A 25,915-nucleotide genomic window follows, 5' to 3' on the forward strand; every position below is an offset into this window, starting at 1 on the left:
TGTACAAGTTTTTGTGTGGGCCCAGGTCTTCATTCCCTTGGTTATTATATACCTAGGAGTGGAACTGCTAGGTACTTTGGTAACTTCCAAAATGACTGTACCGTTTTACATTCCCACCAGCACATTTGTTTTTTCATACCCTTACCACCACTTGTCTCTGTCTTGTTTGTAGCTATTCTAGTAGGCGTGAAGTAGTATCTCATTAAATCTGCTTGGGTGTGATTGCTTCAGTTATTTTAATTTACTAAGTACTGAATTGGGTTCACAAAAATTAGTCTGTGAGTTGCTTTTAGACTTGAGTAAGACTGTCAGGACTTGTAATGAAAATGGCAACCAGTTTTTAAGTCATGATTTACTGAATAATTTCTAGTAATTATTAAGCACTTTTTTCGATCTCTTATAAAAGATTTGCCAAATGTTGTTTTAGAGTCTTGCCGAGATTTTTAATGGCTTCTTATAGTTCCTTTGGTTTTTAAAGAATAATTGGAGCATTTAGAAATAAGTAATTCTCCAGGTAAGTGGAATTCTCAGTATTTGTTAAATTCATGTGGTTATAGTAGCTCTGAGAAGTACAAAGTAGGAAAAAAATTACCTCTCTGAAGGCAGGGCCTCTCATAACCTCTAGGTTGGGACTTTTATTTAATCAAGTTGCCTAGACTAGTGTATAATATTGGTTGGATTAAGTAGAACTATTGAAGAGTATTTTAATTAAGTTTTGTGGAGCAATGCCAAGTTTAAGCCAGCCTTTTTCTTTTGAGGAGATATTGTTTTAAACATAAATTTGTTTTCTTTATTACATTTTCTTCTGAGAACTCAGTTTTGGGGTCAGATTTGAATTTGAAAGTTATATGACTTTGGCCAAATTACTTTTAACATGTGTGAGGTGGTAGTGTTAGCAGTGAAGGAAAGGATATAGAATTTAAGTCATATGGCTGTTCTGAGGATTAAATGACATAATTAAATAGTCTAGTAGTGTGCTAAAATAGATGAATTCACTTTTTCTCCTTCAATTTGTCCTTGCTTTAGCCTTTAGTTTTCACATATGCTTGATAGAATTAAAAATATATATTTTCTTCTAAATGTTTTTAATATTCAAATTATTGACTTCTAGCATGTCATGTATAAAAAGGTATGAGGTAAGTGAAAAAGTGTAGGAAAAGCCTGCTGCTGTGTTATGTGAAGACAGTGGATTAGGAAGCTTCTGATCAGGTCTCTTGTCTTTTTTTTTTTTTTTTTTTTTAAGATTTTATTTATTAGTGAGAGTGAGAACGTAAGCAGGAGAGGGAGAAGCAGACTCTCTGATGAGCAGGGAGCCTGATGCAGGACTTGATCCCAGGTGTCTGGGGTCATGACCTGAGCTGAAGGTGGATGCTTAACCAACTGAGCCACCCAGGTGCCGCTCTTGTCATCGTTTGTGATTTTTGAAAAACTTACAGGAAACTCGGCTTTAAATATGAGTTTCTTTTTTACTGTTTGACTAACACAATTGAATTTGTCCACATGGGTGAAAGTGAAATTATAAGCCAATCTTGAATAAATTGCACTGCTTCACTCAGAACTGTCCAGTGGAGGGGTGCCTGGGTGGCTCAAGTTAAGCATCGAACTCTTGATTCTGGCATGATCTTAGGGTCATGAGAGAAAGTCTCCCAACTAGCTCCCCACTCAGCAGGGAGTCTCTTTCTACCTTTTCCCCTACTGGTGTGCTCTCTTATGCTCTTTCTCTAAAATAAATCTTAAAAAAAAAATTATCCAGTAGAAATATAATTTGTGCTATGTATGTAATTTAAAATAACCTAGTAGCCATTTGGGAAAGAACCACGTGAAATTCATTTTAATAATTTGTTCTACCCCATACATACAAAATATCTTTTCAATACATAATTAGCATAAAAATCATTAATGAGGGGCACCTGGGTGGCTCAGTGGGTTAAGCCTCTGCCTTCGGCTCAGGTCATGATCCCAGGGTCCTGGGATCGAGCCCCACATCGGACTCTCTGCTCAGCAGGGATCCTGCTTCCCTTCCTCTCTCTGCCTGCCTCCCTGCCTACTTGTGATCTCTGTCAAATAAATAAAAAATCTTAAAAAAAATCATTAATCAGATACTGTACATTGTTTTGTGCCAGATCTTTGAAATCAGAAACATGGTGTGTTCTATACATACTGCATTTGTGTATGTACATATACATATATATATATATACACACATCAACATCAATTTGGATTAGTTATATTTCAAGAGTCATGTGTACTAGTGATCGATAAATGTTCATACTTAAATCTTTCTTATTGCAGATTTTATTGAAATATAGTTAGTGGCAGTAAACTGTCTTTACATAGTTTTAGCAGGAACATGAAATGACAGAGAACATTGATATCCACCTGTTTCTGTTTTAAAGCATGGAGACATGCTCAGGTTACCTCAGGTAACAGATTTATTGAAAGGATTGTTGAGGGAGGAAAGGTACCCAAACAGAGTCCATCTCTGCAGTGGTAGTGAAACAGTCTCTGGAAGCTAACCATGTGTTTCTTCAAATAGCCTCTTCTCCTCCCCCACCATTCACCGCCCTCCCACCAAGGAGTGGAGGTCATTTTCATGTGAAATCAGCGTTTATAAAACATAAAAATTATACTGTACTGATGTAAGTGAAGGTTAGGGGGCTGATCTCTGCCATCCTCCCTTCCCTCTTCTGCTCTTCTCCTACTTCTTTTTCCTTCACTTTGAGGCCCTTCTGAGATCTGGACAGTGAAAACTCCTGCAACACCAAGTCATTTCTCACCAACTGGAATAGCAGTAACTCTGTTGGCCTTGTTTTTCTTTGGTCACACATTGGCAACCCTAGTAATTGCCATTCCCCTCAGATTCTGTTCCGCTGTTCTCTTTTCTGGTCACCTTCTTTTTAGCTTCTATTTGTCTTTTTACCATAACTAGTGTCAGCTTCTTCTGCTGCTACTAATTACCAATCTTTATGTCTCCTATTCAAGTAGCTCAAGAAATAGCATCTAATTGATCAGCTATTGTCCGATATATAGTCACTTCTGTTGGGGTCTACCAGGCTTCCCCCTCCATTTCTAAAAATGGCTGCCTTTGGCACAAAAGCCTATTCCTCACCCTTTAACATGCAGCTGAGATAACAGGGTCACATGACACAAAGGTGAGCAAAGAATGTCTGGTTGCTTTCCTCACAAGGTGCCTGTGGGTATTTTGGCCTATTCACCATATATGATGTACTATACTTTCTTAATATCTCAGTTAATTATAAATGGAAAGCTCTTTTTGTTTTGTCTTTAGCTTGGTAGTAGTGGTAATGATAATAGTCACTATCACTGAGGACTTTCTATGTGCAGGAATAGTAGCAATCATTTTATATGTAGCAACTCATGAGCTCTATGATACATTTTACTGGTGAAGGAACTGAATCACATTGATGTATGAATTGCCTTGTTCAAAGCTTACAGCTTTTATTTAGTGTGAGTGGGATTTGAATATAGGCAGTCAGCTTTTTTCCAAATGGGAAAGACTTAAAATCTATAGCTTAACATTTCAGAGCTTCAGCTGACCAGGACAATATCTATCAGAATTTTCCCCTATTTTACAGATGAGAAAATTGACAGGTTAGGTATCTTGCCTAAGGTCACAGAGTCTAGTCATTGTTAGGAGCTCAGAATTTCTAATTCCTAGACTAGTACTCTATTACAGAACAAGTACCTATGATACATGAAGTTTTTAGTGTTGATCTTGAAACTCAAACCTGTTAAGTGTCAGCAGATACAGTAAGTGGATACATAATATATGGTTGTACACAATCGTTCACGTAGGCTATTATGTTATTAGACTAGCTTGAAGATAGTGTATATATGGAGAAGAGAAGAATAAGCAGGGTATTGAAGTTGATTAGCTACAAAACTTTTTTATTTACTTCATCTCCTTGCATCTAGCTGAAGGTGAAAGTACTTTTTGCTAGCTTAGAATCTTCCTCAATTGGACATTTCTCCATCATTCCACACATAACCTCTCAGGAGGATGTTATGTGTTATGTGTGGAGTGATGGAGAAATGTCCAATTTAAGGCATGGTGGATGAAATAATTTGAAATATAATGAAGGCACACTACCTCAGAAGGTTTGGTAAAGAATCTCGGATTAAAGATGTAAAATAGCTAATTATGCTACATGTGAAATTTTACTCTCTTTGAAAAAATTTATTTTTATCAGCCATCTCAATTTTTTTAAAAAGATTTTATTTATTTATTTGAGACAGAGACAGTGCGAGAGAACATGAGCGAGGAGAAGGTCAGAGGGAGAAGCAGACTCCCCATAGAGCTGGGAGCCCAATGTGGGACTCGATCCCGGGACTCCAGGATCATGACCTGAGCCGAAGGCATTCGTCCAACCAACTGAGCCACCCAGGCGCCCAGGCATCTCAATTTTTAAAAAGATTTTATTTCTTTCTTTGAGAGAGAGAGAGAATGAGAGGGGAGAAAGTCAGAGGGAGAAGCAGACTCCCGGTGGAGCTGGGAGCCCATTGTGGACTTGATCTCAGGACTCTGGGGTCATGACCTGAGCCAAAGGCAGTGGCTTAACCCACTGAGGCACCCAGGCATCTCAGTTTTTAATGAAATATAACTATGAAGTAATTGGCTTACTAAGGTGTTAGCAGAGTAGCCTTAGCTTAGGGCTGCCTGGGTGGCTCAGTAGGTTGAGTCTCTGCCTTTGGCTCGGGTCATGATCTCATGGTCCTGGGATCAAGCCCCTAGTTGGGCTCTCTGCTCAACAGGGAACCTGCTTTCCCCCCTCTCTCTGCCTGCCTCTCTGCCTACTTGTGTTCTCTCTGTCAAATAAATAAATAAAATCTTAAAAAAAAAGATTATTCATTATTAAATCTTAAGCTTTGTTGTTTTCTTCCAGTTTACAGACTATCGCTTCCTTAATACTGTTTACGTATATTAAAACAAATTTGAAAATGATAAGTCACGTAGTAATTCAGAGATAGCAGTTTTTCCTAAATCATTCTTGGTAAATCCTGTACATATTCTATTGCTTTGTCACCTAATACTACATTGAGGAGAAATTCCAGACCAACTAGAAGTGAACTCAGTTCAGTTGACACAGTGATTTTGTTAAACTGCCCATTAACTCTCAGCCTGGATTAAACCCTTCTAGAATCTAGAAGGAAACCAAGTACATTTTCATTATGTAGTTAAAAGTAGAAAATTGGAAGAATGATTTCATTCTGCATCTCTTTGGAGCTAAGTTATACCTTAGGCAGGAGTTAAAAAAATTTAATGTGAATTTTAGGACACTTGATAATTTGCTCTGTGTATTTATAAAATGAGAATTTGGACTCCTTGGACTCACTGTATTTTGCTAGTATTGAAAAAATGACATCTTTTCATTTTTTTTTTTTTTTTTTTAAGATTTTATTTATTTGACAGTGAGAGGGAACAGAAGCAGAAGGAGTAGGAGAGGGAGAAGCAGGCTTCCCGAGGAGCACGGGGCCTGATGTGGGGCTGTATCCCAGGACCCCAGGATCATGACCTGAGTCAGCAGATGCTTAATGACTGAGCTACCAGACACCCCTGATTTTTTTTTTTATCTTGTTAACCATTTAAGTAAACACATACACATTAATTTTTTTCTTAAATAAGAATAAGAAGTAACATTTTATTTATATTGTTCTGCATCTTTTCCACTTATTCTATGGCAGTGTATAGATGTTCTTATAGTATTTTACAACTGCGTAATGCTCAACTGCATAGTACTTTATCATGTACGTGTACCATAATTTCTTCAACTATATTCTATTGGTAGGCATTTAGGTTGCTTCCAGTCTTTTGCTAAATTCCTAGAAGTGAGATTGTTGGTCAAAGTATAAATATAGAGGGTGTCTTGGTGGCTCAGTGGGTTAAAGCCTTTGCCTTCGGCTTGGGTCGTGATCCCAGGGTTCTGGGATCAAGCGCTGCATCAGGCTCTCTGCTCAGCGGGGATCCTGTTTCCTCCTCCTCTCTCTCTCTGCCTGCTTCTCTGCCTACTTGTAATCTCTCTCTGTCAACTACATAAATAAAATCTTAAAAAAATATGTAAATATAGATGTAATTTTGCTGACTATTGCCAACTGTCCCTCCATAGAGTTGTAATAATTTCTCTTTCCATTAGTAATGTAGGAGAATTTTTATTTTTCTTACACTTTTGTCACTTGGCTATGTTAGACTTGTAGATTTTTTCTAGTCTGACAGATGAGAAATACAATGTTAGGGTAGCTTTAATTAGTATTTCCCTTATGAGTGAGATCATCTTTTCCCTTAAGTTTTTGAACTAGCTTCATATTTGTTCACTCCCCCCCCCCCCAGAGTATTTTTTTTCCTTTTCTTTCTTTCTTTCTTTCTTTCTTTCTTTCTTTCTTTCTTTCTTTCTTTCTTTCTTTCTTTTTGTAAAGATTTTAATTTATTTATTTGACAGAGAGAGGCACAGTCAGAGAGGGAACATAAGCAGGGGGAGTGGAGAGGGAGAAGCAGGCTTCCCACTGAGCAGGGAGCCCAATGTGGGGATGGGGGTTTGGGGGGTGGGGGAGTGGTAGATCCCAGGATGCTAGGATCATGGCCTGAGCCAAAGGTAGACATATAATGCCTGAGCCACCCAGGTGCCCCTCAGGGAGTATTTCTTGATTAATACTGGTGTTACTATCCTGAGGAATTACTCTTTGGATTTTTTTTTTTTTTCTCTTTGGGAGTGGCAATTATCACTCAAGCAGTATTACTATGCATGTATGATTAAATAAACAGGACCTAATCATGTATTTTTTGTATTTAAAGAAGTGACCGGGGCGCCTGGGTTGCTCAGTGGGTTAAAGCCTCTGTCTTCAGCTCAGGTCATGATCCCAGGGTCCTAGGATAGAGCCCTGCATCGGGCTCTCTGCTCAGCAGGGAGCCTACTTCCTCCTCTCTCTCGGCCTGCCTTTCTGCCTACTTGTGATCTCTGTCTGTCAAATAAATAAATAAAATCTTAAAAAAAAAAAAAAGTGACCTTCTAGTTTGGGAAAGGGGACTTGTATGAAGATCATCATGAGTCAATGAAATAAATGCTGGTGAAAATAAATGCCAAGCTCTGTGGAAGCACTTAGACTGGAATGCAGTTACTTGGGTATCAGCAATTTTATTAGTTAGCATGTGAAGTGTTCTTCAGATTGCGTCTTTAAGGAAGAGGAGATCACTAGGGTTATCCTACCTTTGTGTATTCCTGCCAGAGGAAGCAATGCCAAGGAAGAATATGGTGCTGAGGACTCCTAGGTCACCTGGTTTTGTTGGTAGGGATAAGAGATGTGGGCATTGAGACTGCATCTGGACCAATGGGATGTGGTAAGTCTCTACCTGTTGATCCTAAACCCACTTCTTAAAATTATTTTTTCATTTTTTATTTTATCTTATTTTTTAAGAAATCTCTGCACCCAGCATGGGGCTCAAACTCAAAACCTTGAGATCATATATTCGTGTTTCTATTAATTTTCTCCCTGAGGCATACATTGTCTCTTGATAATCTTCCTGCTCCTCACGTTTTTGAATAAACTTGGGAAGAGAATGCTGGGAAGTAGAGTGATTGCATTCCCTCCTTCCCTCCTTTTTGAGCAAGCTTAAAATTTTACTTTTGTCTGTGCCATACTTTAAATTTATTATTACATCTTCCTTATTGCCAAGTTTAAGGCTCCTTATGCAATAGCTTGTTTGACTTGGTAGAGAGGAAGATCTGTCTAGGGGAAGGACCTTGTGGCAGAGTTTATTAGTCTGGAAAGCTCGGTGGTCAGTTCCCTTGTATCTCATTTTGAGGAATTTGTATTTTGTCTTGAGAGAGCCTCTAAAAAATTTGAAATGTGTGGGGAACTGAGGAGAGGGCTTGGAGGAGGGGAATGACAAGATAAGCTTTTCATTTAGGGAGGTAATTTTGATACTGTGTTGAGGAAGATGGATTGGAGAAGGTGCAGCATAGGTGAGAGAGCAGTGCTTCTCCAAGCAGAAGCAGCATCACATGGTAATTTTTTAGAAATAAAGATTCTGATGCCCCATTCCAGAACCCTGGGGGTGGGTGCAGCAATCTGTATTTGGTTCTGATGCATGCCAAAGCTTGGAACTAGGGATTGAAAAGTCAATGAGGCTGTATTAAAGTTTGCTAATGCTTTTTCATGTTAATTATATAATTGGTTTTTGTTGAGATGTTCATTACGTTTGTGTCTTACGTTTATTCACAAGAAAAGTAGATGAACTCTCTAGCATTTGGGGACTTATTTGAAAGCCTAATTCGAAAAGCTGGGATAGTATGGTAAAATATTATAGTTGGAAAAGGAGAAACAGTACAGGACAAAGTAAACGATAGTCAAACAAAACTGTTGGGTAGAATACAAGTGGTGCTTAATTTTGGATGTGGTATATGTTTCCTGTATATGACATTGATTTGTAATATGGTGTTTGTATCAGCAGTAGGGAAAACTGATAGAAGATAATGTAAAAAAAAAAAAAAAAAAGGCGGGGGGTGCTGGGGGGAACATGAACTCATTGTGGAATCCAAAGGAAAGGATGGTGGGTGTGCCCAAGATTTGCTAAGATGCTGTGCAGTCAGTTCCACATAACTGTTTTCTTTCTTTATATAATAGCAGCTGATTTGCATCTAACCCAGTTTTTTCACTGAGGGTATGAGGGCTGTGGGTATAAATTTCAACCTTGTTGGAATGGGACTGAGTAAATCTGATAATCTTCTTTGTTCTCCTCTGTTAGCTTTGCTTGTTGACCAAAAGTACAGATAGAGAAAGTTCTTTGTAACTATCAAAACTGTGCCTTAAAGGGTAAGTAATCTTTTTTTTCTCCTTTGAATTTTATTCCAGGACCCATCAGTTACACAAGTGACAAGAAATGTTCCACCAGGACTTGATGAATATAATCCATTCTCGGATTCTAGAACAGTAAGACTGTCTTAATTGGACTACTTTTAAATGTTGAAATTAAATAGAAATTTGTATTTTGGTTATAATTTTTTAGTCGATGGATTAAACTTGTATTAAATAAGCTGTTAGTGTTTAATTTATAATTTAGAAAGTTAAATGTTTTTAAACAGAAAGGAATATCAGTAATAATTGGAAGTTACCATGATGATCCCAATGAAACACTACAGATTTTCTTTTATGTTCTACATTGCTATTATTCCCTCTAATAAGTCAATATTACTATAGTTCTTTAAATAGGAGAAGGAACTACTTTTTGGTGTAAGTGGTGTCTTCATGGTAAAGTAGGGGTGATGTTTTCTTATAAAACAGAACATTCTACTCTGTGGTAGACAGAACCTCTGGAACTTTACCTGGCTTAGGAACATACTCTCCTCAAAATTTAGTCTTGATTTATGTAGGGGTATGAAAAAAAGCCTTTAGAAACAGGGTTCCTCCATCCTGGATGCATACTAGAAGCACCTGGAGAATTTTATTACATTTCTCATTAGGACCCTACTCTTTCACTATTAGGGCACTTGTGTTTTTTGTTGTAGCTGTTTTGGTGATTTTATTCACCAAACTGAATTCAAACTGATTTTATTCACTCAAAACTGAGCCAGTTTTGAGAACTATTGAGGTAGGTTCTGTTGAGAATTCTTCCCCAAAATTTCTTTGGCAAATAATTTTGTTACTGTATTTTGAGTCTTCAGTGTAATTCATATTCTCAAGAGGTCTCATAGTTTAAACACCATTGGCTTTTGAAATATAACTCATTATGGTGAAGATACTGAAGTTCTTTTTTTTTTTTTTTTTTAAAGATTTTATTTATTTATTTGACAGAGAGAGATGACAAGTAGGCAGAAAGGCAGGCACAGAGAGAGGAGGAAGCAGGCTCCCTGCCGAGCAGAGAGCCTGATGTGGGGCTCGATCCTAGGACTCTGAGATCATGACCTGAGCCCAAGGCAGTGGCTTAACCCACTGAGCCACCCAGGCCCCCTGATACTGAAGTTCATAAGTTGCATACTTGGTTTTGCAGATCAGTGTAATTATTGTTACTTGATCATCTCTTCCTGATGTGTGTTTTCCATAGTCTGGAAAATAATTCTCAAAGATATTGTAGGTTTTAGATTAGAAATTTATTCAGAATGTTTTATATTAACATTTTAGTTTAGGAGGAGCTTTGTACAAAGTAAAAGCATTAAAATAAGAATGAACTTTTACATTTCGCTTTCTTTCACAGCCCCCTTTTTTATAAAAGATTTATTTATTTATTTGAGAGAGAAAGAATGAGAGAGGGCGAGTGTGAGAGGGGGAAATCAGAGGGAGAAGAGAACCCCCTGCTGAGCAGGGAGCCCAATGTGGCAGGGTCATGACCTGAGCCGAAGGCAGTTGCTTAACCAACATACAAAATGAAACACTTAGATTTGATAGAGTATCAGAACCAGGGAAATGTAAATTATTGTAACACGTGCATTTTCCACTGAACTTTTTTATATAGTTGAAATTGTATTTGAAATAATAAAAAAAAATTCATTTGTTTTCTCTATGGTATCAGAAACTTGCCTTTTTTTTCTTTTTTCTTTTTTTTTTTTAATGTTGTGACTATTTTCCAAAACAGTTTAGGTATATTTGGATAATTGATTTAAATGATATGTTAGAACTCAATCCAGATACTGTTTTGGTTGATTAGTGGTATTCATATTTGTTTTAGAAAAATATTAGTGAAAATCAAGCTTCTGAATTGTTGCTTGGTGTAGTGAACTACTTAAGGTTAGGAGAGAAGATCTATCAGCAGATTCAATGAATGTATAAACTATAAGATTTAGAAAAAGTTTCTGTTTTATGTTTTTTTCTTAGGTTTTCTTTTATATTTAGTTTTATGTTTGAATGGAACCGAAGGTATTTAATGAAGGCAACAAATAACTTTTTTTAAAAAAGATTTTATTTATTTGACAGAGGATCACAAGTAGGCAGAGAGGCAGGCAGAGAGAGAGAGGAGGAAACAGGCTCCCCGCTGAGCAGAGAGCCCGATGTGGGGCTTGATCCCAGGACCCTGAGATCATAACCTGAGCTGAAGGTAGAGGTTTTAACCCACTTAGCCACCCAGGCACCCCAACAAATAACTTTTTTAGAAAGAGTTTTCATTTATTTATTCATTTGAGAGAGTGCAGTGAAAAACACAAGTCTGGGGGAGAAGCAGAGGGAAGGGGAAAGCAGGATCAGTGGGATCATGTCCTTTACTGAAGGCAGACACTCAACCAACTGAGCCACCGCAGGCATCCTGTAAATATTTTAATAATAAATTACATACTCACTTGATATTACGAATTCAGAGAAAGGAGTTGTCCCAAGATACATCACAATATAGACTGGCGAGTGTGTTGGCAGTATAAAGGAGGGCTCTTGAGCACTTGAAATGTGGCTAGTCTGAATCGAATGTGCTTTAAAATGGAGTGTAGTCTTTTTATTACAAAAATAAAGTTACAAAATAATTTTTTGTGTGAACTCAAAATGCATTTTCCTGCTGAAAATTATGTTGAACATGGTGGGTAGGTTTCCTGGCCTACCTTCTAAAATTTAGTGAATAAAATACTAGAAAAATTGGCTTATCCTTGAGAACTGTTATGTATTTATGGGGGAATGCTTTCCTTTGAAACAAGGTAATAGTTTAAAATGTCTACTACAGGGACGCCTGGGTGGTTCAGTTGATTAAGCAGCTGCCTTCGGCTCAGGTCATGATCCCAGCGTCCTGGGATCGAGTCCCACATCGGGCTCTTTGCCCCGCGGGGAGCCTGCCTCTCCCTCTGACTCTGCCTGCCACTCTGCCAGTGCTCTCTCTCTCTGACAAATAAATAAATAAAATCTTTAAAAAAAATGTCTACTACAGCGTGACTGTCACTAGTTTCAGTCACTGGTAATGACATTTATAGCTTCAAACAGAATTTCTTCTGGTAGGTATTGAAACATAGGAATTAGGGCCACCTGTGTGTGTGTGGAGGGGAGTGTAGTGCTCCTTAATATAGATTCCAAGTGACATATCTCAGGGCCTAGTATACTGTAACATTTTTATTTTCTTCAGGAATATGTTGCCTCCTTTTCTTTCTGTTCTACCAGTTGTTGCCATATATGATTTCAGTCACGTAAACCAGCAACAGGATCTCTATCTTCTGGATACAGGGGAAAAAATTCTAAGTATTGGCATGGCCTTTTTTTTTTTTTTAAGTTTTATTTATTTATGACAGAGAGAGTGAGAGAGGAAACACAAGCACAGGGGAACTGGAGAGGGAAAAGCAGGCTGTCAGTAGGGAGCCCGATATGGGGCTCTATCCCAGGACACGGATCATGACCTGAGCCAAAGGCAGACGCTTAATAACTGAGCCATGCAGGTGCCCCACATTTTTTTGTTTTTGAAAGGCTAGTTTTTAAAGTAAGCTCTATGCCTAATAGGGGGCTTGAATTCCCCATTCTGACCAACATCAGGTCACATGCTGTACTAAGCCAGCCAGGCATCCTGGCATGCTGATAATTTTGACCATTAGGAAAAAGTAAATAATTAGTTTATATAAGAACTGCTTCTAACATAATTCTGGACATTAGAATCCAGCCATAAGACCTGGATTCTAAACTAGATCCTACCACTGATAAGTTGGTGACTTTAGGCAAACCACCTAGTGTCTTTGGACATCCTTTTTTTTTTTTTTTTTTTTTTGTTTAAATGGGTCATGATGGGAGAGGAAGATGTTGAGTTAAATAGTTTTAAGATCAGTTTCTTTTGAAAATGGATGAAACTTTTAGCTCAGGGACTAACTGAATATATTTGTACACAGTAGTTTACTTATCTTCAATACTATAAAAGCATTTTCTACACAGTAATAACTGTATTTTCTCTTGCTTTTTGTTTCTTTTTATATCTTTTCTCCTTTGCTTCTTACTGTCTTGTCTTTGTTGGAGCTGATTATCTGTCCCTATGGAACCAATCTTCTTTGTTTCTCTTTTTATTTAATGTTAACTATTGCCTTCTATCGTCCTGTCTAGCCAAGTGTCATTGGCTAGAAACATCTGAGTCTTCTTTGGCTCAAATAGCTTCTTTTCCTATCTATTTGCCACATTCTGTCACTTGTATCTTCAGGAGATATTACCTGTCTGTCTTTCTCATTCCTACTAAACCACCCTAATTCAAGTACTCAATGTGAAATAATACAATGGCCTATTTTACCTTTCTCCAGTTTATCTCCTTTCAGCTTACATTCTACATTCAGTCATTATTATCTTTTTAAAAAAGATTTTATTTATTTATTTGACAGAGAGAGAGATCACAAGTAGGCGGAGAGGCAGTCAGAGAAAGAGAGGAGGAAGCAGGCTCCCTGCTGAGCAGAGAGCCCGACTCAGGACTCAATCCCAGGACCCTGGGATCATGACCTGAGCCAAAGGCAGAGGCTTTAACCCACTGAGCCACCCAGGTGCTCCACATTCAGTCATTATTGTCACTCCCTTGCCTTCCCTTCTCTTCCTTACTTTGACATAATTTCTGGGCTAAAACACAGGTGGTGCTGATTATATACAGTTCTGTCTACTTCTGCTTTCTACCCTAGCAACTAAATATGGCTGGAGAAAGCATGTCAGAGGGTCTCACTTTTGGTTACTGACCAGCTCAGTAGAGTACTAGAACACTGAATATTCTGGTTATGTAATTGTCCAGCTTCTTCTTCCTCTCTCCTCATCTGTAAAATCTCTTCCTTTATGCTCACTCTTAGATGATGACCTTGCTTATTTCATTGAGAAACTTGAAGCAGTCCATAGAGATCCACAGACTCCTATCACTGCTCCTACCTATCAGCATTTTACCATGTTTTCTGCTTGCCTGTTATTTATAGATGAGCTACCTATTTGTGCTTCTGTCTGATGTTATCCTCTATATTTCACAGTAGATTTCATGCATTCTTACCTTGGAACGTTGCTTAATTGCTCCCTCCTACATCATTAGATTTTTTCTTCTATTGGATCATATCTTCATAAAAATATGTTGTGTTTTCTCCCATCTTAGAAAAAAATCGCAAAAATTTATTTAACAGCTTCATTGAGATAAAATTAATATGTCCATTTAAAGTATATAATTATGGTGCTTTCAGGATTGCCCAACCATTGTCACATTCTAATTTTAGAATATTTTTGTTTCATCCCAAAAGTTGGACCTTTCAGCAGTCACTTCATGTATCCTTTCCCTCTCCAGCTGTAGGCAACTACTAATTTACTTTCTGTCTCTCTAGATTTGTCTTTTCTGGACATTTCATATAAATAGAATTATACAGTATGTGGTCTTCTGTAAATAGTTTCTTTCACTAGGATATTAGGGTAATATTTTAAATATTCAACTGTGTGGTGGTATGTATCATCAGTACTTTATTCCCCTTCTTTTTTGATTTTTATACCACATTTTATTTAGCCATTCATGTGTTGATGGGCAGTTAAGTTGTTTCAGGTTTCTGGCTCCCAGGAGCTTCTATTACTTTTTCTGCAGTCCTGTGTTACTATTCCTCTTGTAGATAAACACGTCACAGTGTAATTGTAGTGTCATATGTAGCCCAGCCTGGTTTCCAAAGTGGTTGCACCATTTTACATTGTCATTGTTAGTGTGTAAGTGTTCCACTTTCTCCACATCCTTGCCAACATTGGCTGTTGTGACTTTGTGCTTAAAACCATCCGAGTAGCTGTGAAGTAAAATCTCCTTGTGGTTTTGATTTTTGTTTCCCTGATGGCTAATAATATTGGCCATTTTTTTTCCTGTGTGTATTTTTTTGTTGTTGTTGTTTTAGAGAAATGTTTAGATCTTTTGCCCATATTTAAAAGAATCGTCTTTTTATTCTTATTTATTTATTTATTTATTTATTTTTTAGATTTTTTTTTTTTTTAAGATTTTATTTATTTATTTGATAGATCACAAGTAGGTAGAGAGTCAGGCAGAGAAGGGGGGGAGGCAGGCTCCCTGCTGAGCAGAGAGCCCATTGCAGGGCTTGATCCCAGGACTCTGAGATCATAACCTGAGCTGTAGGCAGAGGCTTTAACCCACTGAGCCACCCAGGCGCCCCAAGAATTGTTTTTTTAATAGTGAATCGTGAGAGTTTGTTAAATATTCTAAATACAACTCTCTTATCAAATATGTGATTTGCAAACATTTTCTCTCATTCTGTGAGATGTCTTTTCACTTTATTGATAGTGTTCTTGGCATGGAAGTTTTAATTTTGATGTCACATTTATTTTTTCTTGGGTTCTTGTTATTGGTGTTCTAAGAAACCATTGCCTAACTCAGGGTCCTGAAGATTTACTCCTATGTTTTCCTCTAAGAGTTGTACAGTTTTAATACTTACATTTAGGTTAATGATTGATTTTGAGTTAATTTTTGCACATAGTATGCGGTAGTTGTTCAACCCCATTCTTTTGCATTGGATACCTGCTTGTTCCATCACCATTCATTGAAAAGACTATTTTTTTTTTTCCTATTGGATTATCGTGGCACTCAGGCTGAAAATCAGTTGATAATTTAGGGGTTTATTTTTGGACACTTTTTTTCTGTTGATACCAAAGTCTGTCCTTACTCTAATAATACACTGTCTTGATTACTATAACTCTGTAATAAAACTTAAGATTATTTCCCTGTCCAGTTCATTTATGGCATCTTCTTTCTTGCAAAACTTTTTCTGCTCTCCATTGCTACAGAAATCTTCTGAAGGATACTCTACTTAATTTTAGTTCCTTAGCCCTTTCTCTTGAAAGATAGTTCAGTAAGGGTTTTGCTTCTAACACTCCACCAAAATGTACTTGTCAGGGTAGCCAGTCTTCCATATTTCGAGATTCAGTGGTAAATTTTCATTCTTAACCTTAGTCAGCAGCATTGAGAGTTGATCACTATCTCATTCTTTTTTTTTTTTTTTTTTAAGATTTTATTTATTTGACAGAGACAGCACAAGAAGAGGGAGCAGCAGAGGGAGAGGAGGAAGCAGGCTCTCCACTGAGCAGGGAGCCTGATGTAGGGCTCAATCCCAGCACCCAGGACTCATGACCTGAGCTGAAGGCAGACACTTAACTGACTGGGGCACCCAGGCACCTTCATTATCTGATTCTTAGAACATTTTCTTCATTTGGCTTTCAGAGTAGCTCAGTTTTTCCTTCTCAGTCTCCTTTGTTGGCTGTCTTCTCCCTCCTGCATTTTCACCTGCAGTATTGGAGGCCACCTGGAATTAGGCTTTGCTTCTCTTCTTCATCTGCGTTTGCTCAGATGGTGACTTCATCCAGTTTTATAGCTTTAACTTGTCTCTACAGCTTTAGATACGTGTGGGTGACTTCCAAATTTACATTTCCAGTACAGACCTCTCTTCAGAACACCAGGTTCTATTTTAACTGCCTACTAGATATGTCTACCTGGATGTCTGAAAAGTTGCAAATTCAGTGTCATGAAAATTGAACTGAATCCTTTGATTGTAAACCTGCTCATTTTCAGTCTTTTTCTCTCTATCCTACTAGTTGCTTAGGCCAAAACCTTGGTAGGATTTCACTGTTTGCATTTCCTTGTATCTCATGTCTTTCTGTCAGGAAATCCTGTTGGCTCCCTTAAAAATATATCCAGATCTGATCCTTTTTCTCCATAGCTGCCACTTGGCTTGAGCTGTGATGTGACCTTGCCTGGATTACTGCAGGAGTGATTTCCTAACTACTCTCTCTCCTTCTACCTTTGTCCTGTTTCAGTCCTTTTTCAACTCAGTAATCACATGACCCCTTGAATTTGATCATTTCAGTCTCCTGTCAAGAACTCTTCACTAGCTTTTACATTTTTTTTCAAGTAAAGCCAAGAGTCCTTTTTTTAAATCTTTTTTTTTTTTTTTAATTTTATTTATTTTATTTGACAGAGAGAGAGATCACAAGTAGGCAGAGAGGCAAGCAGAGACAGAGGGGGAAGCAGGCTCCCTGCTGAGCAGAAAGCCCGATGCGGGGCTCGATCCCAGGACCCTGAGATCATGACCTGAGCCGAAGGCAGCAGCTTAATCCACTGAGCCACCCAGGCGCCCCAAAGCCAAGAGTCCTTAAAAGAATCTGGCTCCTAACAAGTCTCTATTCTTTATCTTCTCATACTCTTTTCCTCATGTATTCCTGTATCCAGCACACTGGTCTTGGTTATATATGTCAGGCATTCTCCTCACTTTGTACTGACTGTTCATTCCCTCTACCTAAGATGGTCTTCCCCCAGATACCTACAGGGTTTGACTTCTTCACTTCCTTAAAGTGTTTACTCAGATATTGAGTTCCCTGATCACCTTTGTAAAATTAAATCCACTCAACCTTTATTCGTGATACCTTTACCCTGTTTTTTTTGTTGTTGTTCCATAACATTTACTGCTTTCTGAGATATTCTATAAATGTGTTTGTTATGTAAATTGTTTATCTTCCATAGCTAGTATGTAAACTCCATGAGAGTAAGGATGTTTACATGTTTTCTTCATGAATGTATCTCAAGTGACTATAACTATTGGATGTTGTAGTTGATCAATAAATATTTGATGTATGTATGAATATGTATGGTCACGCTTCTCTTCCTTCATTTTTTCTTTTGGAAACTCCTACTTGGAAACTTTTCTACTTGGAAACTCCTACGCATGTATATTCCTTCTTTCCTACTGTAGTACACCTCTTCCACCAAGTATTCTAATCTTTAAAAGCTTGTTTTAAAATGGTTATCTATTCTGATAAAATTATTTGTCTTGATTCTGCCATTAATGTGTGTAATTTTCACCACTCTTAATAACAAGAAAATCTGTGTTAAGCATAGCTACAGTCCGTTCTTGTTTGGTTAGAGACTGAAAGTCAATGAAAGTTGCAAAAGTTTTAGGTTTCTTTTGGCAGTCTCTTAAACTTTGTTGCCTTAGAGTGCTGTTTTAAAAATGCACATCTTTTCTTTTCATTCCCCTGAGTTTTTGAACCTGCGTGTCTATAGTGGGGACCAGAGTTTGCATTTTTAAAAAGATTTATTTATTATTAGAGCGAGAATGAGTGAGCTGGGGTTGGGAGCAGAGGGAGAGAGAGAGAGAAAATCTCAGGCAGACTGCCTTCTGAGCACAGAGCCCAGATACCATGACCTGAGCCAAAATCAAGACTTGGATCCTTAACCAGTTGAGCCACCCTGGTGCCTCAGGGCCTGCATATTCAATAAGCATCCGGGGGTTCTAGTGCAAGGTATCTATAAACACATTAAGAATGCTTTTGCTTTAGACCCTGAGTAAACTTACGAACTTTGTTGGTTCACAGATGGAAGAGAAAGAACAAGAAAAAACAAGGAGGAATTTTCTTCAATAGGTGTTTAGAATATGAAAGAAAGCCAGAAAGGAGAACATACATTTGTTTGTGCATCAGAAAGATAACTCATGGACCAGTGCCTTGAAGGGATCTTATATATTATTTATTTAATAATGAAACATCTTGAGAATTTTCAGTGCAGAGAACTCATTAGGTTACAGAAGAATCTCTATACAATTTATTGCCATGAATGTTACAATGTTTTTAATTCTGTTGAGCTAAAGTATGTTTTGAAATGAAAAATGTTGAACATTTTTTATTTATCTGTTAGCTGTTTAAATGCCTTCTTTGGAGAAACATCTGTTCACATCCTCTGCCCATTTGTTAACTGTTTGTTTTCATTTTTTAAGTGTTGAGTTTGTTGAGTTCTTTATACATTTTGAATACTAGCCCTTTATTGATAAGACATTTGCAAATATCTTCTCCCATTCCCTTTTAGTTTTGTTGACTATTTCCTTTGCTGTGTGAGAGCTTTTTATCTTGATGAAGTCCCAATTAAAACACTAATTTTTTAAAATTGAGGTTTTTACAATTTTATTTTATTGTATTATTATTATTTTTTTAAGATTTTATTTATTTGACAGACAGAGATTACAAGTAGGCAGAGAGAGGGGAGGAAGCAGGCTCCCTGCTGAGCAGAGAGCCTGATGTGGGGCTTGATCCCAGGACCCTGGGATCATGATCTGAGCCGAAGGCAGAAGCTTTAACCCACGGAGCCACCCAGGCACCCCATAATTTAATTTAATTTTATTTATTTTAAATATTTTATTTATTTATTTGATTGAGATCAGAAGTAGGCAGAGGCAGACAGAGAGGGGGAAAGCAGACTCCCCTCTGAGCAGAGAGCCTGACTTTGGGGCTCGATCACAGGACCCTGAGACCACGACCTGAGCTGAAGACAGAGACCCGACCCACTGACCCACCCAGGTGCCCCGGTTTTTACAATTTTAATTCCAGGATACCTAGTATACAGTGTTATGTTAGTTTCAGGTATACAATATAATGATTCCACATTTCTGTACATTGCTCAGTGCTCATCATGATAAGTGTACTCTTTAATATCCCCATCACCTATTTCAAGTATTTTATTGTTTTTGATGCTATTGTGAATGGGTTGGTTTTCTTTTTCCATTGCTTCATTATGAATGTAAAGGAGTGCAACTGATTTCTGTGTGTTGATTTTATATCCTGTCACTTTAAAGGGAGTGGGAGATTCCAACAGTTTTTGATAGACTTTTTAGGATTTTTTGTATGTAAGATCATAACATCAGTAAAAATGATAATTTTATTTCTTCCTTTCCAAATTGGATGCCTTTTGCAGAAATGAAAGTCTCAAGGGGATGGTTTCATTAGTTTTCTTTTTACTATATATGCAAAGGTGAAAAGTAGAAATAGAATTAGGAGCCATCATCAAGTAGGTCTTTAAAAATTAGGGGCACCTGGGTGGCTCAGTGGGTTAAAACCTCTGCCTTCGGCTCAGGTCATGATCCCAGGGTCCTGGGATCAAGCCCCACATTAGGCTCTTTGCTCAGCAGGGAGCCTGCTTTTTCCTCTCTCTCTGCCTGCCTCTCTGCCTGCCTCTCTGCCTACTTGTGATCTCTGTCTGTCAAATAAATAAATAAAATCTTAAAAAAAAAAATATGTCTAGGGGCACCTGGGTGGCTCAGTGGGTTGGGCCTCTGCCTTCAGCTCAGGTCATGGTCTCGGGGGTCCTGAGATTGAGCCCTGCATTATGCTTTCTGCTCAGCAAGGAGCCTGCTTATTGACCATTCCTGTTTTCTTCTTTGTATTGCCTGTTCAGATCTTGTGCTTATTTTCCTATTAGTAGTTAAGAGTTCTATGAATTTGTAACAATTCTTTTTGTATTCTATGTGGCATTTATATATGCATTATAACCAATTTTCTCTAGTCTGTGATTTGACTTTTCACTCAATGTTAAGTTTGATTATACAGGTTTCCCCCATTGTTGAAAAGTAGAGCACACCTATGAAATTTTTGTAAGCCCAGATGGCCTAAAGTGAAGGGTATTCCCTGCTTTCCCAAACTTGATGTTACACCACTTTACTTTTAGAAAGACCTACATTTGTAGCTGTTTTTGCTAACTTAAAGAAATCTGATTTTCTTTGATTTTACGAAAAAAGCTGTCACTGTACTAATGTAGGTCTTCTGAAGTGGTATAAAGGAAACTTTCAGAAAGTGGGGGATACCTATAGTTGAACTTGTCTATCTTTATTGTTTGTCTGTTTTCCTCATGTTAACTTAACAAGTACTTACTGAGCATTTACTGTGTTCCAAGCATTGTTTTAGGCACTGGAGATACATCATTGACAAAATACATAGTGATTTCTAGAGCTCACATTCAAGAAGCTCTTATATACCCTAAGTTCCTAAAAATATTCACCCTTTTTTTTTTTTTTTTCTAGAAGTGTGTAAGTTTTGCTTTTTCATTCGTAGATCATCTACCTGGAATTTATTTTCATGTGGTGTTAAGTAAGAAATCTAGTTTCACTATTACATGTGGGTGGTCTGTTTTCCTAACATCATTTATTGACTAATACGTTATTTCTCCACTGTTGTATAGTGAGTGTCCCCTCTCTTGGATATCAAGTTTCTGCATTTGTGTGGGTCTGTTTCTGTATCTCTTCTGTTTATTGGTGTATTTCTTTATCTTTGCCATCTGTACCACCCTCTTAATAACTGTATCTTTACAATAAGCTTTAATATCATAGGTCTGCTCTATTTTTTCCTCAAAATTGTTTGACCTATTCTTAGCCCTTGGCTTTTTCATATGAATTTTATAATTAGTTGTATTCTCCAGTTATTTCTTCAGTTGTGTCTGGCTTCCTTTTCAGGACTGCTACTTGATGTGTCAGGGTAAAATCCTGATACATTTGGTGGGGTGTTCTGGCTTTGACAGTTTCAATCTTCGAACCTCCCTTTGTAGCCACTTGCTCATGTGCTCTCTTTCTCTTTTCCTTTTTTTTCTCCTGTTTTCCTTTTCCTATGGCCATTTAAAAGAATACTTAAAAATATGTATTTTAATTTTTTAAAAAGATTTTTATTTAATTCAGGGAGAGAGCAACAAGCAGGATGAGGGGCAGAGGGAGAAGCAAGCTCTCTGCTGAGTTGGGAGCCTGCTGCAGGGCTCAATTCTGGGATTGGGATCATGACTGAGCTGAAGGTAGACATTTAACTGAATGAGCCACCCAGGTGCCCCTAGAAGTATATATATATATATATATATATTTTTTTTTTTGTTACATAAATTAACCCATTTATTATAGGCTAGCAATGTTTCAAATGGCGGTGCTTCTACTGGTCTTTCAACTCCTTCAGTCTTCTGATGGCAGACTTTACTGTGACAGCAGAAGTGGTGTTGTAGGTCCAGGCGCCACCAGCGACGGTTTTCATGCAGGAGCCACAATGCCAGATCCCCACAGCTCGTCTTTTCATCTTGGTTTTGCCACAGAAGGAGCAAGTGTACTTGGCGTGCTGGCTTATCTCAATCTTCTTCACCATCTTCCTGAGGGAGGCACCATAACGGGTCCCGTATTTGCCCACGATTCCGACCTTCTTAGTGCGTTTAGCCATGTCGACTCAAACTAGGTCTGAGCCCCGAGAGCTAGAAGTATATTTTTTAATTTAAAAAACAAGTAATATATTGGGAGGTAGGTAAATAATAGAAATGTATATAAAGCAAAAGGTGCAGATTTCTCTGATACCAGTTTGCTGAGAGCTTCTAGATATTTTTCTGGGTGTGTATAAGTATGTGTTTATTATAGCAGAAAAACGGTCATGTGCATTCTGTAGTTCACTTTATTTAATTATTTAAAAGGTAGTCTTCTGTAACTCTAAATCATTCCTTTTGATGGCTGCATGGTATGTTATACAGTAATTTAACCAATTTCCCTTTGATGGACTTGTGGGTATCTATTTGCCTTTTGATCCTGAAGCTGCTTTCAAATACTCCTGGATCTAACTGGAAAAGTGGAGGTTTGGCAGTTTATTTTCCATCTCCGTAATGACTTCCCTCTTAGTCTTTCCAAAGGGTATTAGTGGAGTTCTGTCAAAAGCATTCCTGTTTACTTTTTTAAAAAAACCCATTTTTAAAAAAATCATGATAAATGTTCTCTTTAATCCCCATCCCCTATTTCACCCATCCTTCCACCCACCTCCCCTCTGGTAAACACCAGTTTGTTCTTTATGGTAAGGGGTCTGTTTCTAGTTTATTTCTGTCTTTTTTTAATCTGCTTATTTGTTTCTTAAATTCCACATACAAGTGAGATCATAATATCTTTGTCTCTTTGACTTCACTCAGCATTATACTCTCTTGCTCTATCCATGTTGTTGCAAATGGCAAGATTTCATTCTTTTTTATGGCTGAATAATACTGCAGTGTGTGTGTGTGTGTATACACATCTTTATCTATTCCATCTATCAGTGGACACTTGGGCTGCTTGAGTAATTTGACTATTGTAAATAATGCTGCTATAAATATAGAGGTGCATGTATCCTTTGAATTAGTGTTTAGGTATTTTTTGGTAAGTACCCAGTGGGATTGTAGAGTAGTTCTATTTTTAACTTTTTGAGGAACCTCCAGTTTTCCACAATTGCTGCATGAATTTGCATTCCCACCAACAGTGCAAAAGTGTTCTTTTTTCGTCACATCTTCCGTAAGACTTCTTGTTTCAACGGTTTTGATTTTAGCCATTCTGACCTATGTGAGGTGGCAACTCATTGTAGTTTTGATTTGCATGTCCCTGATGAGTGATTTCAAACACCTTTTCATGTGTCTATTGTCAATCTGGATGTCTTCTTTGGAGAAATGTCTGTTAATGTTTTCCCATTTTAATCAGATTACTTTTTGTGTGTGTGTGTGTTGAGTTGTATAAGTTCTTCATGTATTTTAGATGCTGACTCTTGATTGGGTGTGTCATTTGCAAATACTTTCTCCCATTGTGTGGGTTGCCTTTTTGTTTTCTCTGCTCTGCATGATAAATGTTTTTCTGTCCCCTCGCTTAAAACCTGCAAATGACTTTCCGTCTGAAATGAGTCTTTTGTAGGCAGCGTATACCTGGGTCTTCCTTGTTTATCTACTTAGTCACCCTGTGTCTTTTGATTGGAACACTTAGTTCATTTACATTCAAAGTAATTATTAATAGATATGTGTTTATGCCATTTTGTTACTTGTTTTGTGGTTGTTTTTTATAGATTTCCTGATTCTTGCTGACTTTCATGGTTCATTGGCTTTCTTTAGTGATATGCTTGGATCCCTTTCTCTTTAGTCTTTGTATATTTATTACTGGGTTTTGGTTTGTGGTACCATTATATTTGTAACATCTTCTGCATATAGCAGTCTATATTAAGTTGATGGTTACTGAAGTTTAAACTCCTTTGTTCCTTTTCTTCCCACCTTTTACGTATATACTGTCGTATTTCACATCCTTTTATTTTATGGATCTCTTCAATGATTTTTACAGAAATACTCACTTTTGCTGCTTTTGTGCTTTTTACTTTTCATACTCTCACTTGTGGTCTTTATTTTTAACTCAGAGTTCTCTTTAAAATTTCTTAAAGGGCTGGTTTAGTGGTGCTTTTTGGAGGAACTCTTCAGTTCTCTATTCTGAATGATAGTCTTACTGGGTAGAGCATTCTTGGCTGCAGATGTTTCCCTTTTACCACTTTGAATGTATCATGCCGCTTCCTTCTGGTCTGCAAACTTGCTGCTGAAAAATTCACTTCTAGCCTTATGGGATTTTCCTTGTATAGAACCATTGTCTTTTCTCTTGCTTTAAACGCTTTTTTCTTTATTCCTATTTCTTACTATTTTAATTGCTTTGTGTCTTGGTGTGGACCTTCTTGGGTTGAATTTTTGGGGGCATCTCTCTGCCTTTGGAATCTGGATATCTGTTACCTTCCCCCCATTAGGGAAGTTTTCAGTTACTATTTCTTCAGGTAAATTTTCTGCCCCACTCTTCTGAGATCCCTGTAATGTGGATGTAACTACATTTGATGGAGTTGCTGAGTTCCCTAATAATATTCTCAATTTGTATACTTTTTTTTTCCTTTGCTCAACTCGGTTTCTTTGTATTACTCTGTCTTCCAGGTATTAATTCATTCCTTGGCTGCATCAAGCCTACTGTTTATTACATTAAGTGTATTTTTTTTAAAGATTTTATTTATTATTTATTTGACAGAGAAAGATCACAAGTAGGTAGAGAGGCAGGCAGAGAGAGAGAGGAGGAAGCAGGCTCCCTGCTGAGCAGAGAGCCCGATGCGGGACTCGATCCCAGGACCCTGAGATCATGACCTGAGCCGAAGGCAGCAGCTTAACCCACTGAGCCACCCAGGCGCCCACATTAAGTGTATTTTTAATTTCACTTATTGTGTTCTTGCCTGCATTCTTTTCTCCAGTCCAGTGTGTATTTTTGTGATCATTATTTTAGATTTTCTTTCAGGTATCTTTTTTTTTTTTTTCTTCAGGTATCTTTTTTATATCCATTTTACTTTGGTCTCTTGCTGTGGTTTGAGCCTGTTCTTTCACTTGGGAGATGTTTCTCTGTCTTCTCATTTTGTTGACTTTGTGTCTGTTTCTCTGTGCTAGAGAAGTCAGCTACTTACCTTACTCTTAATAATAGCCGTTGAAGAAGAGGGATTATAGTGCCCTGTAGTGCAGTGTCCATGTTCCCCAAGTTATGTTGTGGGTACTCTGCTGTTGAGGTCTGGCATCTTTTCCCTTCAGGCCAGATGTTTGCTAATGCTGTCTTTACCTATTGTGAATAGCAACGTGTACAGTGGTCTACTTGTGAAACAATACCTGCCACTGCTGGAACTGCAGTCTTGCAAAACAAGAAGGTCACAAGGTGTGGTATTGGCAGGGTGATCTTCTGGGGGAGGGACTCCAGGACTCAGGGGAGCATGGCTGGGAAGGGCTGATCTGCCAAAGCACATGTGGCAGGTTTGTTTCAGTGTAAGCAAGTTAAGCAGCATGTGTCCACACAGTGCTGGTTTCCACAGGTGGCTGTTATTTATGTTGGGGAGCAAGGGAGGAGAATGTCACCTCCCAGCTCCTTTGTACCTAAAGGGTCTCCCCATGATCCCTGTCTCCCCAGGCAATGTTCTGAGATGAGCAAATTTCTCTCCTCCTTGCCTGCCCATGGCATTTTTTGAACTGCTGGTTCTGCCTGCATCTGCATAGGTTGTTTTTCATGCTGTCTCTTAAAGATGAGGGACTCTTGTTTCCTAACACCTTCTGGGCTCATCCAGAGTTGAGCATGCTGGTTTTTAAAATTCTAGGTTTTAAGTTCTGGTGGTTTCATGAAATTTCAGAGGCAACTATGGAGATTCCTCCTTCCTGTTAGCAGTCTCCCCAGTCCGAAGGTCTGTTTTCTTCTCTGTGCCACTGGCGCCTTTTCCACTGTGGCTGACTGTGGTCCCTTTTGCTCCCAGGCTGTGTCTTCGCCCTTCATATCATCTCTGATGTGGACTCTTCCTTGCCTTTCGTTGTGGAGTGTGTTCTGGAAGCCCATGGGCTGTTTCCAGGGTTATTTCCGCTGCTGTGGGTGTTATCTAGTTGTACCTGTGGGAGGAGCTGAGTTTAGGGTCCTCC

The 25,915-nt window shown here is 38.1% G+C and overlaps 2 protein-coding genes across 2 annotated transcripts in view; one reads left to right on the forward strand and one right to left on the reverse strand.

The window, feature by feature from the left end:
* Window positions 1-25,915, forward strand: part of SCAMP1 (secretory carrier membrane protein 1) — a 115,806-nt gene that overhangs the window by 25,236 nt on the left and 64,655 nt on the right. The window contains exon 2 of the mRNA XM_059175308.1: window positions 8,866-8,943. Within this exon, the coding sequence (XP_059031291.1) occupies window positions 8,866-8,943 (78 nt within the window). The remainder of the gene's footprint in view (window positions 1-8,865; window positions 8,944-25,915) is intronic.
* On the reverse strand, window positions 21,564-21,928 carry LOC131832389 (large ribosomal subunit protein eL43). The gene has a single exon (XM_059175314.1). The coding sequence runs from the start codon at window positions 21,895-21,897 to the stop codon at window positions 21,619-21,621; it is 279 nt and encodes a 92-aa protein (XP_059031297.1). The 5' UTR covers window positions 21,898-21,928; the 3' UTR covers window positions 21,564-21,618.

This window comes from Mustela lutreola, chromosome 5, assembly GCF_030435805.1.
Source record: "Mustela lutreola isolate mMusLut2 chromosome 5, mMusLut2.pri, whole genome shotgun sequence".
Classification (NCBI taxonomy): Eukaryota; Metazoa; Chordata; class Mammalia; order Carnivora; family Mustelidae; genus Mustela; species Mustela lutreola.

Coding starts and splice junctions, on each gene's coding strand:
- LOC131832389 (XM_059175314.1), bottom strand. CDS start 21,897: ATGGCTAAACGCACTAAGAAGGTCGGAATCGTGGGCAAATACGGGACC.